The 18,631-nt window shown below is 38.9% G+C and overlaps 2 protein-coding genes across 3 annotated transcripts in view; both read left to right on the forward strand.

Annotated features, from left to right (window-relative positions):
* Positions 1-1,994, forward strand: part of LOC129732595 (ATP-binding cassette sub-family G member 1) — a 47,899-nt gene extending 45,905 nt beyond the window's left edge. For both annotated transcript variants that reach the window (XM_055693588.1, XM_055693589.1), the window contains exons 6-9: positions 102-270; positions 339-439; positions 730-885; positions 1,089-1,994. In XM_055693588.1, the coding sequence (XP_055549563.1) occupies positions 102-270; positions 339-439; positions 730-885; positions 1,089-1,433 (771 nt within the window). In that variant the 3' untranslated portion in view covers positions 1,434-1,994. The remainder of the gene's footprint in view (positions 1-101; positions 271-338; positions 440-729; positions 886-1,088) is intronic.
* Positions 1,995-14,119: 12,125 nt separating this feature from the next.
* LOC129732594 (ATP-binding cassette sub-family G member 4-like) overlaps positions 14,120-18,631 on the forward strand; it is a 58,414-nt gene continuing 53,902 nt past the window's right edge. The window contains exon 1 of the mRNA XM_055693587.1: positions 14,120-15,169. Coding sequence (XP_055549562.1) covers positions 14,821-15,169 — 349 coding nt within the window. The 5' untranslated portion in view covers positions 14,120-14,820. The remainder of the gene's footprint in view (positions 15,170-18,631) is intronic.

Here is an 18,631-nt window from a genome sequence, read left to right on the forward strand (position 1 = left end):
AAAAACGTATGTCTGCTCAAGGCTTTAATACTCTTGGTTATTTACAGTTTAATTCTATTTCTGTAAAATAAAATAATATTTGACCTGATACCTTCCCGCAGTACCTGCTGTTCATACGGATTTTCGCTCACGCTTCGGTGGCAACACTGTTCGGTTACATCTATCAGGGCGTTGGACCGAACGCTAACCAGGTGTTGGCCAATTACGTCTACCTTTACGGTTCGATGCTGATGATGGTCTACACAGGAAAGATGGCGGTTGTACTATCATGTAAGTAAATCTTTTACCACTTTCTGTTGCATCAAGAAATACTAATTTGCGATTCAAAACTGTTTCAGTTCAAGTCGAAATGGAATCACTTACAAGGGAACATTTCAACCGGTGGTATAAGCTGGGACCCTACTTCCTCTCGATTCTGGTCATCGAAGTACCAGTGCAGGTTGGTGATAGTTTCAGTACCTAACTGCAAATTAGCAAGATGGGCATTTTTATTGCCACCCATCAAGTTGCGCTCATAAAGGAAACAAAAAAATCGTTAAGGCGACAGACAGTAAATATGAATTATTGTGGTTTTAACACGTTCAAATTACTTCGTTGACAAACGAGTTGTTGGATGACTTCAGTTGCTTGCGCGAATGCAAATATCTTTGTTTAAATACTCAAGAACTACCAAAAAGTTTGATGACTCAGTTTCGGCTTATTGACAGTAATCCATGTTTCGTTTACCAGATCGTCTGCTCTATGATTTACGTCGTGATCAGCTACCACCTCACGGGTAATTACTATACCTTCGAGCGGTTCCTGCTGTTCGCACTGTTCTGTGTAGCCGGTTCAATATCCGCCCAGGCCTGGGGATTCCTAATCGGAGCAACACTGTCGGTGAAGGTGAGTTTCGATAAGCTTTTCATCGTCTGAGAGGGCGAGAAACAGAAAAAAAACGCTGCAAGTTAGACTGATGTTACTGGGAGCTTGTAAGCAACTTGCTTGCAAGTACAGTATGCGAGTTGGGTTATTTGCACTCAAGAAAAGCAGAATGAAAAAATTGTTCAACAATTTTGATTTCTACTAACAATTTCGTCTTCCCACAGCTGGCTGTCTTTATCGGTCCCATTCTGGCGGTGCTGTTCTCGGTGTTCGGATTCTGTACCCGCTACGTGGACATCACACCATTATTCAAGTGGATGTGGCACATTAGCTACTACCGGGCTAGCTTTCACGGCATCCTGAACTCCGTTTACGGTATGAACCGGGAGGATCTATTCTGTCCGGAAACGCAAATCTACTGTCACTTCAAAAATCCGGTTCTGTTCCAGAAAGACATGGACATCGAACACGTGGACATGGAGCAGAACTTCCTGCTGATCGTGTCGATCGTGATTACAATGTACATCGGTACCACCTTTGTGCTGTGGTACAAACTGAACAAACGATAGCATGCCTGAGAGCAGCTTAGCTTTTAAGGTTTCTTAATTCGTTTGTAAGCATCGTCTGGAATGACTAGAGAGTACTTTTGCCACTAATCCACTTTCGTCGAGATAATTTGAGCCGGATTATTATTTTCAACTAGTTTACAGTTCGTATGAAAAATAGTTAAGTTCCCGGCTAAACCATAAGGGATTACGGTTTCCTTACTTATTATTTCACACCCCACATTTTTAAGCTAGAGTATTGATAAAATGTAAAATCTCAGACTTTAAAATAAAAAAACTACGTAGTAATAATGAGAGCTTGCCCATTAAGCAACAAGCTTGTGTAATAAGTGTCAAAGCATATCAACTTACTACCGCACGCAGATGAGAGAGAATTCTGCGAAGCAAAAGTGCAACGTCTGTGATTACGAAATAGCCCATTCTTGTAGATTTTTAGAATGTTAACATATAAGAGTCCCACCTGCGCGAGGAATCTTAACCCGACTAAGTTAAGTTTTGTACCCAGTAGCGTGTAAGCGTGTTTCGAGCAATTGTATTTATTCAACATCACTGCTGATTTTCAATAAATAAATGCTTTTAAGATAATCAAATGAAAATTCCTTGAACCTATGATCTTACGGTTGAGTGTTAGTCTAATCATGCCAAATTTTTGCCAACTCGTGGAGCCTTATCTGTACGCACGGAGTGCTTCATTTTGTTTCTTGTTACTTCCTTCGGCTAATAAATTATACGAACGTGGAGTACTCATGTCATAATGAGGGTGATACAAACACTGCTTGGAAAAAATAAATGGAAATCGTTTGTGGCGATAACGATTAGGATTATCTGCAGTCGAAGGGAGCACTCTTCAAGCTTTCAACAGGTGTGAAATCAAAAGCAATGAGTGTAAGTTAATGGCTTTTTTTGCTGCAATTCGTTCCATTTGCTGATAGTAAATACATTGGACAGATTGGAGCCGACTAGTTTTAACTATAGTTAAGCAGCTTTTCGGGTCAACGGCATCGATAACGGAATAACCTAAAACTGGTAAGTACTGTGAAACTTTAAATTAACCACATTTTGGTGTACTGTTGCCACCCATCATTGTCGACTTGCAAGGTCAACAAACGATGTTCCATCTCGTTTCCTTTCTTCTCTTTCACGTTCTTTCAAAAGTGATCGCGAAAGCACGATTTTCGGTTCTTATCATCGAACCTTGAACATTTGTGGAGTTTTTGATTTTTCGCGCCACACGGTTTCGTTCATGTCATTTGATGATACGTTATCGTTGCTTTCGTCTTGCGCCGGAGGCGCTTTGGTTGACAGAATGTGGCAAATTTAACGTGACTATCATCAGTTAAAATATTACCTTAGTAGGAATAATAATTGGATGGAGTTTGTATTTTGAGCTTGTTCCCTTCCATAATGTGTAGTGGGTAAAACCGAATAATTAACGGTTCAGTTTGTTTCTTTGCTTCGAGTCAACATTTTCGACCGATTTTAGCCAATTATCAACGTGCTAGGGATTTAATTGGGAGAAACAACAAACTGCCAAGAAATATTATTTCTTCCGTCGGGCTGTAATCGTAGACAAACAGACAGAATAATATGATCAATCGCTCAACCGTGACTTGTTTCGGAAGGTGGGTTTGTGCCATTCGCCCATTCGATGGTTTATCGCTATTTCGACTGAAACTCTGATCAGATTACCCACTGGATTGACCTGGAAGAGTAGTAGACAAGCGACAACATCACCGTCAGCTGGTGTCCGCCTCGGTTAATGTCGGTTTCACTTATCTTCAGCTGGCTTTGTTTCGCTAGATTAAACAGTCGATGTACTCAGTGAGTGCCGGTGAGTGTTCGATAGTAATTAGGTCGCTCTTCGTGACTGATTTACCCATGTAGCAGAACTGATAACCGTCCAGAAGTAATTTTGGTAATAATTTTATTTTAATTTGCCGCATTTCTTTGTAAAATGACACAAATTGAAAAAAATTCATTGAAATTTTCAAAAATTGTTCTGAGGAATTTCACTGAAAACGGGCCTTTTTAAACCAAAATCTGAGACATTTTTTTTGATACTTCTTAATTAGTTTTGAATGGAAAATGAAATTATATTTAAAATTCGTGGCCGCAGAATTAAGTACGGCTGAAGTTCTCTACTGACCAAGTGTTTAAGGGAAAATCGATCAATGACGCATGGCCTAGATGACCACCAGTTCCGTTCTTTTGAAGAGATCGAAATAAGGGTAGATTCATGAATAGCGTCAAGAAACTTAGTTTATTGAAAAGGAATTTATGTGCTGCCAAATATTTTTATTTCTTTCGGTATTCTTTCTATTTTCTAAACAAAAGCTGCAAATATTCAATACGAACGCTATGAATATATAATAAGTTATGAAATCTGTGTAAAGTAGGATTACAATTTATCTTTTCTTTTTTTTTTCGTTGTTCAAATCCCTTTTTGATTTCACAGTTTTCAAAAACTTTTCCTAACAAATTTCGTGAAACATTTTGAAAAAAAAGCGATACGATTCTAAAAACATACGGTTTCTAGTCGATTTAAAAAGTATTTCATCATTTTAACGGGTGACAACTAAAATTTTGGATTTTTTTACTGCTGTCAAAAATAAGTGCTTATTTATTGTCACAAAAAATAACGTACATTTGAGAAAGGTTCATGATTGGTTTTCCGGTTAAATTTTTTTAATGATGACGCAACAGGAGCAGTACACGGCTCCTTGTCATTTTTCAAATGGACCTCTATCTTCCACTAATCAACTGTTTGCAGTTCGTTGCTCTCCAGATAGTTATGTACATCACAAAAATCAAAATCCCAAAGAAATCATGGATTGGGCGTCACTTAGGTATTGGGGTACAAATAGTATCGAGTGCATTAAAGGCAGACAGTGAGTGCAGCTGGGGAAGCGAAAAATCTGCGAACTGAAGATTTGATACTGACTTGGAAGAATATACCCCATCCAGACGGGGCTTGAACCCGCAATCTCCTTGTCTCCGGCATAATGGTTTGACCAATTGAACTACTGGGGTACTGTTCCAGAGTCTATATTCGTATCACAATCCACTGCCGACTATTCTATTGCTACCCCTGTCAACTACACACACTGCTGTGCAGGCGTTATTTTTGCGACTGAAAAGAATAATTAACCTGCGTGATCGAGACCAAAGCCAGGCTAAGTTGTTCAGGAATATTTATGTTTTGTGGTTTAATGTGATAGGGTAACGGATCCATAGATCGCCTATTTATCCAAGACTTACCAGTTATTCGTTATACAATATGATGTGTTACTTTGATGATGAGCAATATTGACTGTATAATGCACCATAAACATTGTGTTGATTATTAGGATTGTATTACAGCCAAAAATCATTTTTCTAGTCGCCTCAAACAGAAATTTCTAGATGGGTGTCCAAGCCCCTAAATTTGACCCCGAAAATCCAAATTTTGCCCGCCTAAGGATCCTTATTTCGCCCACCACTGAAATATGACGGAAACAGCTGTTAAATGAATCAAATCAACATAATTATGTAATGCAATTGGTTGATTCAACCGTGAAAAGCATTGATTTCAAAAATTACCAGCAGAGTACCCAGTCCTACTCGAGATTCTATGTTAGCTCTTGTTGTTATGGCAGTGTTGAAGTTATTATCCTATAGAGTAGTGAAAAAAACTACGCAGAGGCCTTCTCGGAACTTACGGGCCAGATGAACTGGCAACATTGCATGAATTAGCAGCATTAAAAAGACAGTGGTTCACACATGTAATAAGATTCCGTTTAAATGGTGTGAGGTATCGAGGAAAGTTGTGTTTTAAGCTGTTTGGATCTAATTTTCTTAGTTTTGGAAACCACAATTCACCTATTCGGAAACTACAGAAACTCGAAAACAACTGAACCTAAAAAAATATTGTATAATTGAGGTTTGTAGGGTTAATTTGTTTTGCCGAAAATATGTTGGAGTTTGTCATAAAAATCAAGCCAGTTGAAAAAACTCGTTGTGGGGCAAAAGTACGCACTAAGTTTCTGTAACCGTAACGAAAATAAGAGATAGAAAAATGACCCAGACGCCATTTGGATTTACAAGATGGCGACTTCCGGTTTCTAGAAAACAACTTAAAATCGGTCGAATACCGCTTAATATGTGTATTTCTGTAATCAAGATGATGCCTACAAACTGGAAAACGACCCCAGACACCATTGCAAAAGGCAACTTCCGGTTTCCGAAAAACAACAAAATGTTGCCAAATACTTGCCAATATGAATACTTCCGAAATCGGTATGCTGTCCTAAGACTATAAAATGACCCCAGACGACATTTTTGATTTCTAGATGGCGACTTCCGGCTTCTCGGAAACAACCTAAAATGGTCGAGTACCCCCCGATATGTGAATTTCTGGGATTAAATTGATGCTCTGAGACCGGAAATCGACTACAGATGCCATTTTCAAATTCAAGATGGTGACTTCCGGTTCGTATAGAGTAGTTTTCAAATCTCTTGGCATCATTCTGATTCCAAAAGTACACATATGAAGGTGGTATGCGGTCAATTTTGGATATTTTCCGAAAACCAGAAGTCAACATCTTGAATTTAAAAATCGCGTTTGGAGTTGATTTCTGAAATATTGGGGAGTACTTAAACATTTTTCTCAATTCCACCCAGCTTTCCAAAGACCGGAATCTTGAAAAATCTTGGATATTCTTATCATTTAGGCCTCCCTGCTTCTCCACTGTTTATCCCTTCCTTTGTACTACAATTTTATGACCTTCGCCTTTGTACAAAAAACAGGCTTACCAAGTTTGGTAAAAATCAATTCAAGCATTCAAAGGTTATGTTGTAATATAGATGCATTAAAAGTCTTGCCTCTTGAGCATGAGCATGAGCATGATTGACCGCCCGCGGTTGCTACTCCGTTATTGCCAGATCAGCTGTAATTACACAGAGAACCAATGGGTGATGTTTGGGACTAACATTCATCCTCAATGTGTAAAAACTGGTGATCTTATCTTTATGTTAGGCAATACCAGCGCCGGCCGCATCCGAATGCAGGTCAAAGAAGGAGTGTGTATGGGAATATGTTGACGTGATACTCGCTTTATTGGAAGCCGAGAACACCTCTGCACTTCCACGAGAAATCACTGGGATGTTGGAGAAAAGGGTAGGGTTTGCAGCAGATTTCGTTTTGGTAAACGATGCGCTGAATTCGGGTACCGGGTTCATAGCAAATATCGCGCCTACAAGTTCATATTAACCTCCGCGAAAATTATTACGCGATTCGCGATTTCGTTCTGTTTGATATACCACCGAAAAAAGGGCACGCGAGAATACCGGAACTGCGATTAAATTAATACAGACTAAAATATTCGAACATTCCCTCAACAAATCATCATGCAACTACCGAAGAGAGTCTCCCATTGGTGTATCTCAGCCGACTACACAATGTTACGAGAGCTACGAAAGTTCTATCCACGTTAACGTCTCGACACTTCTATTGTTTCCTCCAAGAGGTTATACCGAAAACTACATCGCGTTGATAATCTATCTGTAGAAAACACGAACTCATGGAAGGTATCGACGTGACATTCGGACATTTGTTTATGAAGTCTTTATACAACTACCGAAACGTATCTCCCATTGATTTATCTCAGCTGACTACACGATTTTACGAAAACTACTGGAGTTGAGTCCACGTTAACGTCTCGCCACTTCTATCGTTTCTTCGTGAAGGACCCTCTTTATACCGAAAATTATAACGGTAGATATTCGGTCACCCGGAGATATGGCTTTCTGCTTAACAGGTCGACTAACGACATTCGTCTGTTCTTAAAAAGCGATTTCCTGACTTCAAGGCAGAACCGAAGCATCATGCACGACCGCTCTATTCCTTTCTACCGATGTGGACGCGTATGGACGCGGCGTTTCACGTCGATTTTCTTTTGTTTGTCTACGCAAGAGTCGCCTTTCAAATACAAAAATTGGCGAAATTCCATGCATCCAAAACCCTAATAATTTGAAAAATGCAGGTACACATATTTGCCAAAACGTAGTCTCAAATTTGCGAACAAAACGCCAAACAAGCCATAATTATAAAATAATATTCAAAACGACTATTCAAAAGCTAGAAAAATCGAAAAATAGTTAGCATCGATTCTGGTTAGTAGCAAAACTTACATTTCAAACTCTCATAATCCATGTGCATGTTTACCAAAACAACTTTAGCAATTTTGTTTAGTCACTGTTAACAAATTATGATGGGGGTCTCTATCACTAACGCTATTTTGTGTAGAACAATACGCGTGAAGCCGGGTATTCAAACTCTACTTCTAACCGTGGTTTAGTTTCGACTCCATGAATTTTATCCCAAAATGGCTACTTCTAAATATTAAATGCACGCGAACACGAATAGACTGCTTGTTCACTATCCCATTGATCGAATCCTCCAGCATTTAAAGAAAAATATAATAAAATATAAAAGGAACGCTCTCACCTATGTCATCCGGATCAGATTGGGAATAAGTTTAGGCTGTTGCCTGTCCTTACTTTTTCTCACACAATATTTAACCGACACTGTGGTTGATTAGGCGGAAGTTTCACAACCGATCTCAACTTCTAACAAACACTTGAATTGAGCTGGCTCCTGGCTGCAGCTGAAATTGAGGCCGCACCAATGCATTAAAAGTCTTGCCTCTTGTGTACAAAGATTTGTGTATTGTTATTTTCCACTTCTCCTTTTTTTACACACAGGGCGAAAATATGGCACCCATCATATTTCCAAAACGGTGTATAGAGATTCGCTTAGGGCGAAATAAGAACTCATATTTCGTCTCATAATAAATATAGAAAAATTAAAAAAAATCAATAATTTTTGTTATAACTAACATAAAATCATTAAAATTAACATTCAAAAAATTTTAAATGCCTATAAATTATCAAATGTGTTCATTGTTTGTATTATATTTCCGGTTAGGAATATTTAGCACTCGTTTCTAAAAACCAAAAAAAAAAAAAACAGGCTAACTAGAAGACACTATATTGATAGCTCGTAAGATAGTTGAATATTATAATCAAGGATCACGTACCGGCGTTATGGATATCACGAGATTACAAGCTCGATATATAGTTTAATTGCTTCTGAACATTCAAATACATCAATATCGAGAGGATCCATAAGAGGGCAAAATATGGTTTTTCTACCCTAGTGCTCTATCTGACCAAAATACACATGTATTCATGATTTTGAAAAAATGACATCAAATTTTTCATGAAACATTTTGTCTGGTACACATATTGATTGAAAACCAAACCATTGAGTTTGTATCCTGATTTAGACATAGAGAACAAAGTCTATTTTGTTCATTACTTTGACCGGTTTTTCATTACCTTCTTGGCGAATTAAACATTTGGCCAAGAAGATGCTTCTTGTTTTGGTGTTTTTTGGAACAGAACTGAGCATGTATAAACAAAACAAGAAATACTGGCATAGGAAAGAGATAGATAAAGAAGCAGAGAGAGAGAGAGAGAGAGAGAGACGGAGAGAACGAGAGAGACGGAGAGAACGAGAGAGAGAGAGAGAGAAAGAACACGAGAGAAAGAGGAGGGAAAGAACGAAAGAGAGAGAAAGAGAACGAAAGAGAGAGAGAATGAACGAAAGAGAGAGAGAGAAAGAGCGAAAGAGAGAGAAAAAGAACGAGAAAGAGAAAGAGAAAGAACGAGAGAGAGATAGAAATAACGAGAAAGAACGAGAGAGAGAAAAATAACGAGAGAGAGAGAAATAACGAGAAAGAGAGAGAGAAAGAGAGGGAGAGAGAGAAAGAGAGAGAGAGGAGAGAGAGAGATAGAGAGAGAGGATAGAAAGAACGAGAATGTGAGAGAGAGGCCTGAATGACTTGTTAACTTGTTCAGGAGAGGCAACAAAATCTTGGAAAATCTGTTAAAACTGCCCAGCAAATAGATCACATTTCTATGCCCTTGCAGTCTTCCACCATCATCGGTAGTGCACTTTGCTACAGCGGGAAATGAGCCACTGTACTCTGTGGTCCAGTTTCATGTGCCTCATGTGCGGATTTTAGCAGTAACATCTGTCGCGGCCGTCTAATTTACAGAAGGTGAAATAGCTTCCAAAGTGCATGTTGTCCGTATATCTCAACTCCCCCACTGTTGGGGCAGCACAAAGGTTGCGATCAGCAACCGATTTTGAACAGCAAAATGCCTTTTTTCAAGGCAAATAAACAAGTAATTGAAGGGTGAAAATTTTCTAGCATCAACACAAGCAAACATTCTTCGCGGGATCCTAGTAATCGAATTCTGTTGTAGTTTATTTAGTTAATACCCCCACTGTTGGGACAGCACACAGGCTGCGATCAACATAACCGATTTTGAATAACAAACTGCCCTGTTAGAACGCATTCACAAAGGCAGTTAATTCGAATATGCAGTACTGATATAAAGTCGATTCTATTAATCAGCATGAACAGAATTGCATCGTCTCTCAACTGCTCAATTGCAACATGCTGCAACATGATGCAACACGCGACAGCGACAAACGAAATCGCTTGCTTGATATTACAAGCCGTAATACGATAGGGGTAATATCGTTGCGTGTGTGAGAGCACCATCGGTGTTGGTGTGCTGGATACAAAAATCAAACGCGAATTGTGGAATAATTCGTCTAAAGAACATTAGAGAATGTGACAACTGAGCAGAAAGGCGTGGCCTATTACGTAGCACCCTTCGGCTATAAAAGAGTGTTTCTAGTTACATTCATTAGTCGGAAGGTGAGCTGGATGGACCGTCCACAACGTTGACAGTGGAAGAAGCAGATACAGCACTCATAAGTAACAGCGCGTTGCGCCTGTGGCTGCCTTCAAATTAAATAAATCACTTGCGCTGTGGTTGGTCACCATGTCTCAGTAGCAGCGCGGTTCTTCTCAGCGTGCCTCGCCAGACTGCCATTATTTCCCCACTGTTGGGGCAGCATAAAGATCGTCATCACCAAATCTAATGTTGAACAGCTTTGACGTAGAACTACGTTTCACTGTAGCATACCACACAGGGATGCTAACTGAAAAACTGGGACGAAATTTGTCCCTTTTCAAATGCTTATAGGTCGGTTGGTTTTCAACCGGTTTTCTTCATTCTTGCAGCAATCGATTGGAAAATTTTACACGCATCTGCCCAAATGCAGAAAAATGTTGTTTGAATCTAGGAACTATTGCACTATTGAAAATTGTCAAGCCTTATTGAAATAGAAATAACGTCCTCTGATTGGTCGCTTGCTTGCTGTGTGTGTATGATATGGTATGATGTGTGTGTGTCTATGATATGGTATGATTTGTGTGTGTGTGCTGTGTATGGTTTTTAACTCGGCACGTTCTGCTAACTGCTGAATCCGGTTCACGAAATTCACGACCCTTCATTAGTAGACATTATAACTCGTTACCCAAGTAAAAATATTGGTTTTATCAAAGTTTCATAGCGCTCAATACAGCCAAAAAAGCGCTTTGAAACTTTGTTAAACCAGTTGTGTTACTAGGGTAATGAAACACTCAATGCATTTATTAATAGTGTACGTAGTTCTACGTCATTTATGCGGTCGTGTCTTGGATACAACCTTCTACTTTTTAAAAGCAGTTTTTCATTCATATGTTCAACTCTAAGACCTAAAACACGACTGTATAAAATTGAAAGTGACGCGGTAAATCATGATGATCAATTTCTAGTGATGAATTGGTTATTATATACAGTTTTCATGTATAGAAACTGGAAAAAGTGTTTTTAAAGACTTTTTTATTTGAGTTGAAACTCGAAAAGGCGCAAACGAATCCAAGCTTCTATGAAGCCATCCGATTGAGTACCTTTCTGACTGACAGGAAAACACAAAACTACACTGGGTGCATTTGCTAGTGTGCCTGCTATCGCTCAGAGACAGAATTTCACTAAAATGCCACACTGCATCAGCTGGCCCTGCTTATATAGATGCTGAGACCAACGTCAACCGCTGCGTTACCCCCGTTGCCACAGTAGTGGACGCATCCGTTGCCATTGGTATTCGCTGCCCTGCATCACGTGGTCCTGCTCTATCGTGCTGAGACGCGCTCCGATATCCGTTGCCATACCACAGCTGTGGTCGTTATCCGCTGCACTGCTACTGCTGTTGTATCCACTGCTGCTACTAAGGAATGACTGCTCCTGTTGCAGTCTAGAATTATAATGAGCGGCTTCGGCTGAAACAGGCTCTTATATAGGCCAAATAGCATATTTTAAATTGCAGGGTATATGATTCTGTCGACCGTGCTTGGGAAGCAATCATATAACGACCAATCAGAGGTCGAATTTTTCGTTTTGACAAGGCTTGACTATTTTCAATAGTACAATAGTTTGAATAATAAATTTACAATTACCTTCATTTGGGAAGAATCTTAGAAGATTTTCCAAACTATTACTGTAAGAACGAAGGAAATCCATCGAATACTAACCGATTTATAAGCATTTGAAATTGGACATATTTTTCACTTTTTTCGGTTTTAAATTTTTCAATTTACATCCCCATGTAGCCGAACTTCCTGAGAGAAGTATTCTACTTCAAACATCAAAAACAAAACTTAATTTTTAGAGGCCGGTCGCCCAAGGATTAAGCGGGCTCGGCGCTACCCGAAACTCCTTTACGTTTAGGCGTAGGTGGATTTCATCACCTAACCGACTCGTGTGAAGTGAGGAAACGACGATCGAATATGAATTCGATAACAATAGCAATAAAAGTTCCTGAATGCACTTGGCCTTGCTCAGTTCAACAATCAGCTCACTTTACTTAACTTCCTTCTTGCAAATTTTTCACTCACTTGTTACTCACACGAACGCCGCGGTACTTCTGACCATTTGGCGTTTTTACAATTTCTGATTTCCTGTTTTCTACCCCCCACCATTTCTTCCCTTTTCCTGCATTTTATTATGCCCACCCCCTCAGGGTTGTATTTTGTTGATTGTGTATAACAGTTTCTTAACCGCGTTTAGCTTGGCCTATTTTGCCATAACAATTTTTTTGTGTTTTTGTATCCTACTAATCTTTTAACAATATTTATATTTTAAATTACTAATCCTACTAACAAACTACATTGAAACAAAATAGAAACACAATAGTTGAATACGATACATTGAGCACATTTGAAAAAAAAAAACAAAGGACAATTTGTAACAACGGTGACAAGCTAAGAACCCATAGTTTGGAAACTCGCACTAAACTAGCACCTTATGGGACGCTGATCCCCCGGTAGCCCTTTACAGACATGAAGCATGGACGCTGAAGAAAGCTGATCCACGAGCGTAACTTGCCGGTATATTGGGAAATTGAGTGTGGCGCAGACGCATGAATTACGAGTTGTACCAGGTAAAGAAACATACTGATTAAGGTAATGCAGCGTGGCAGACTTCAGTGGACTGGACATGTTGCAAGAATGCCTGACGAGAGAGCAGTCAAAACTATTTTTAGCTGTGAATCAGGTAGAGGCCGTCAACTCCGGTAGATATACGCGATGAAAGAAGATGCTCGATCTGCTGGTGCACGAGGTGATTGGAAAACCTCTCATTCGTTCGACCCTAGACCGGTAAACGGTCCATCTGTTAACAAAGTAATTAAGTAAAGTAAGTAATAACGCTCAAACGCTCACCGTTTTTATATAGTTATATTTTTAGATTTTCATATTTTCAAGTTGCTGTTAATATAATCAGTTGAACCAGTTTTCATCAGTTGAATCAGTTTTTAAAATTGGAAGGTTTTTATAACGAGTCATCAATTAATAAGTGAAACATTATGTGATTTCAATGTTTTTGTTACTTGGGTTGTGCTCAGCGTTGATAGCGCGAGATATCACTTGAGGTGCTACTGTTTCTTCTAGGGGCAACAACTTTATCATAATTAATTAAAATAAATCAAAAATTTTTATTCCATATATTACACTGGTCGACAAAAGAAAAAAAGTGCATTCCAAATGTTAAAATCGGAGAAAAATGAAAGATTGAAGCTATTCAACCATTCCTATGAATTTTGGTGCCCCTAGCCATTACCAAAACGCGTCAATTTACCTGAGAGTGTCGTATAGAAATTGCTCGCCAGGTTCATCGCTTTAAGCTTCTATTTACGAGATAACTCATTTAAGTCCCTGAAAAAAAAAGGGACAGGGACACTAAAATTCATATGAATAATTCAATAGTTATAATCTTTCTTTTTTTTCGGTTTTAGCTTTTGGAGTGATTTTGAGTTGACAAGTATAATTATTACCATCTCTGTTCTTAAAACAAGTTCGTAAAGCATACCTTCGAGATAAAGAAAATAAAAATTTAAATTTGTATGGGTAAATTTTAATACCTATTCATCTGAAACCGTTGGTAACTGTACTCCACTGTGTATATTGTCTCTCCTTGAGGCACTCATTTACGCCCAACCCAACACCGATGCAGCACCGCACTGAGTTACCGCGGCTCATGCTCCGCACTCAGCGCACTGGTTTCTGTCTTTGTTCGCCGTTGGATTCGCGGGCTGAACGTGATCCAGCTTACCATCGTCGTCCGTCACACCGTCGTCCCCATCCCCATCACTCCGTACTACAGGGGCCACCAAGCAACTCTCTAGCGCATGCTGGTCTGGCTTGCTTGGGCAGGTCACTTCAGCTGCAAGCTCATTCAGTATTCATCGCGAGTCGGTCGTGTGCGCATCGTGCGGCCACAGTCGCGTTCCTCAGCGTTCCGCCCAAGGAAGGCCCTTATTCGGTTTCGTTCGTTGTCGGTCCTGCCCTGTGCAAATGCAACCTCGACTGCATATTAACGGTCGCTAGAGAGATGCGCAATTGCAAACAAAATATAATTAATAAAGTGTTATTTTATTTGTGTACGGCGCACTGACCGACTGATTTGACTAGCTGACTGACGTTTCCTCGATTTCTCGCATGTGACGAAGAAAGTTCTATGTTGCGATTGCAGCTCCGAAGCTCTTATCGGTTTTTGCACCGCGCGTAATCTAGCTCATCCCGTAGTCGAAGGTCGATCATCTCAACGGGCTTACTACAGCTGTGACCTAGTTCAAGTTTATAATCTACAGTGTGAGCAAAGCCATCACCGTCTGTCGGATGCACCGTGCGTGGGATTCGGAATAGAAACTCTGCTCAAAGTGTTCTTCGAGAGAAATCAACTTTCAAGTCCGTGGCACAAATTGCGTGAAAATTGTTCTTGAACTGATTTGATAATAATTGGAATTGGAAGGAAGCGAAAGGGTTAAGTGTTAAACAGAGCAATGTATTTTTAGAATTCGTCACCGTGACATGCGGTGAAGGATTTCCGTCGTTGTGTGTCCGATCAAGTGAAAGTTCAACATCCTTTGTTGCGCCGAATTGAATGCACCAAGATGACTGAAGTTTACGAGCTGAGCAGCACCAATAGTAGCCCGAGCAGCAGCAACAATAGCTATCACAAGGGCAATCTACTGCTGCAGGAGGATGATGAGGTGGAGAAATATCCAGTTAAAATAATAAATATACATCTGCCGGAACAGGAAGCCGTGATGCCGAAGCGACTCAAAACGCTGTCGTTAGAACCGCTGAAAATTCCCTGCGAACCGTTACGATTCGATCACAGCCCCAGCCTGGGAGGTGCTTCGACCGCATCGTCACTCGCTGCGGCGAGACTTTTCAAACCGGTTACAATTAGCTTTAAGGATCTGTCGTATTCAGTTCGAACCGGTATCTTCCGAAAAGGTAGGTAACTTAGACAAGTCTCTTGAGTTTAAAAATTTTGCGTGACTTAATTGCAGTAGCAAAACTTGCTGATGTTGTTGTTGTTGTTGATTGAGCAAAGCTCAAATGTTTACAAATAGACGGGGGGGGGGGGGGGGGTGGGGTGGGGTTAAAACATTTGAAGGCAAAACGGTGTGACGGTGCGGAATGATTGAATTCACTCAATAAAAGTTTCGAGTCAGCTCGGATACCGAATAAGAACGCTTCTGCGCCTTATCAATGGTATTTTCGCTGAGTACTTTTGCGCCTTATCATTGCAACAAAACCCCAACCAGTGGCTGTTTAGGTTTTAAAATTATGATAACAACATCCGTGGCTGGTTTCAAGTTGGACGATGATCAGCAGACTTTGTGTTAACCTATTTAAGTAAGAGAAAATTTTTAGTCACTCCAGATAATTGACTATCGAGTGCCGAGTGTGAAAGAAACTGAACCAAATTCTGAAAATGACACAAAACCTAGTAATCTAAAAGGCAATCTTCTTACTTAATTGGATCAATTGAAGCAGGATTGCCAACACGACTCCCGGTTTAGCAAAACACACGTGTAAGCAATCTAGTCCAACCGGCGACGCGACGGTGGCTCGCAGACGCTGTAGGACTTATTTCACATTCAAACACGTTTAGCATATCAAACCCTAGTCAAGTGTAGAATCCGGGATAACTAGAATTCAAATTTGTGCTTCCTTCGGGGCACAAGCAGACCGTCTAGTGGAAGTGCGACACCGCCCGAAACTATTCAAATGTATACAATTGAATTGAGTTAATTGAACGAAAAACGGCGGCATGCCGCCTTTCGTTTGTGCATTTTTTTTGTTTGGTTCATTCGATTAAAGTTTCACCGTCACCGATGGTCGGACGAGCGATTATCAGCCCCTCCCCTGAATACGAATGCGTTTTCAGCCTTACATCACTGCATTGGGTGCTTATTGCATTTTTTTTATTGTGTTATGGCAGGTTTGCAGTATTTAACTAATCACACCCAAAGTAAACTGCAGTATAGATGCTATCGAAGCATGGCGTCTCCGAGTGGGCGAAGATTATTTGTACTAGAGTTTGCAGGTTTATTTTATGGAAAAATACATGACAGTTGACAGTTTGCTGCTAGTAGCAAAACCAAGCAATTCCGTTTGTTTACATTTTCTTGATAAACATAAATACTATGGTACTGTTTAACCTTCTTGGTACTAAAGCAGATGACTTGGTTTTAAAATTTATTGCTGGGCATTTATTTTTATTGCCAGAAAAACAATGACGCTTAACATTCAGAATGATTTCGGTAGATATTTCCTTCTGTACTTCGCATTGGGATAAGGTATGCCTACTTTACTTTCTTTTCTTTCGCTGTGTGGACTCATCACTGCGACCAGAGACATTGTGGCTGTGGAGCTTTCTAATTTGATTCTTAAATTCAGGGAGAAAAAAACCAAGGATCAAAGACTCTAAGAACTCTTGAGTTTCAAAAATCAATAAAATAAGAATACAAGGAAAAGATAATACAGGAAGACTTAAAATTCAACGAATCGATATATTTGAAAACTCGAGAATCCAAAAATCGAAAAATCAAAGAAATTAAGAATCAAAGTGCTAAAAAATTCAAGAATGCGTGAAAAGTTCTAAACTCCAAGAGTATTACTCTTGAGTCTAAAATACCAATAATTATAAAATGTAAAAAATAAAAACAATTATTCAAGTCTAGAAGTGCAAGAGAGAATGAGAGTCTAGAAATGCAAACCACCAATAATACCACGATCCAAGAGTCCAAGAGCCAAAGCGTTCAAAACTACAGGAGTCCAATGATATAACGATTTAAAAATTGAGGGAACTATGGATCATATTCTAAAATTTTATCCTCTAAGAATAAAAAGTCCAGAGTCCATAGAAAAAATTGGGCATAAGTCCAAAAACTGTGGGAACGAAGATTTAAGGTTTAAAGGTTCATGACTTCAATTGTTCAAGGAGAGAAAAATTCATTGATCCACTAATGGAATTATTGGAGAGTAATAAAAAAAAATACAGCGAGACTAAATGACGGAATTTATGAATCCGAGTACGGATTCCTAAACTCAAGAATGCTTAAGCTCGAGAGTTCCAGAATACAACAATCTGAAATTTTTGAAATCTCTGAATCCAACAAATCAAGAATCCGAGGGCTTAAAATTTCAAGAATCAAACTAGTTTGAAAATGGATTTGGTGTTCAACAATTTTGGAGTCCAACAATTATAAATTCCCCCATCTCATAAAATTCAAAATATTCAGGAATTCATGAAACCAAGGATCTTAAAATATAAAAATGTATACACATAAAAAAACAAGAATCCATAGAAGAATAATTCAAATATTACAGAATCAAAGATTCAAGTTTGAAAAGTCCATGACTCCAATTGATCAATAATAAGAATATGAGAATCCAAGAATCTCTAGATCCAAGAAGTCAAGTATATAAGGAGTCAGAAATTCAAGTATCAAGATGTTTGATAATTTAGGATTCCAGAGACAAAAATTCCAAGAATCTGAAAAATGTAAGAATCAAATGATCCAAAAATTCAAGAAATCCTCAATCTAAGAATTCCAACTAGTACGAGCCCAAGTTTTTAATATTCAAGCATCTTGGAAATCCAAAAATCAAAAAAACACATCCAAGAATCCAGGAATTCAACAATACCGAAATCCGAGAATGCAAGCAAATATTCAAGAATCCATTACATAAAGAGTTTGGAGCCCATGAATCTAAGGAATTAAGAATCCATAAATCCACGGATTAGAGTTTTCCGAATTCGAAGGAGTTTGAGAATTTAATTGATATGGAGTCGGAGCACTTAAGACAACAAATCCATTAATTTGAACCATTCCAGAATACTCTACTCATGAGAGTAGAGTTTGAAAATCCGAGAAATACTAAAAATTAAAACTTTCAAAAATACAAAATTGAATGAATGCAGATAAATTTGAATCCACGACTCCAAGATTTCAAAAATCAGTAAATTTCATAACACAAGACTCTAATAGTTTTAGGATTCTGAAAACTTCAAAAATAAAAAAAAATAAAACAGATTCGTATGGAAGCTTAAAACAGACAATTTATTCCTAAAGGCGCTTCTTTTGAATTTAGGAAGACAGAATATCCGAGTTCCTTGCATCCATAAGTCTAAGGGCTATCACGTCCAAGTGACCGTGTGTCAAGGACTACGTAAATTCAAGAGAGTTAAGGGTTCATGAAGTTAATGGTTCATGGATTTACGAATAAATAATCCATACATTAAAAGTTTACTGTTTGAAGATTCACAAAGTTCAAGAATTAAACAATTTTTGGATCCATTAGATTCAGAATTCCATTTAGGGACCATCCATTAATGAGGTCACGCATAATTTGGAAAAAAAATAACTTCTCCCCTCCCTCTTGTCACAACTTCCTTGACCCTAC

The sequence above is a fragment of the Wyeomyia smithii genome, chromosome 3 (assembly GCF_029784165.1).
Source record: "Wyeomyia smithii strain HCP4-BCI-WySm-NY-G18 chromosome 3, ASM2978416v1, whole genome shotgun sequence".
Classification (NCBI taxonomy): domain Eukaryota; kingdom Metazoa; phylum Arthropoda; class Insecta; order Diptera; family Culicidae; genus Wyeomyia; species Wyeomyia smithii.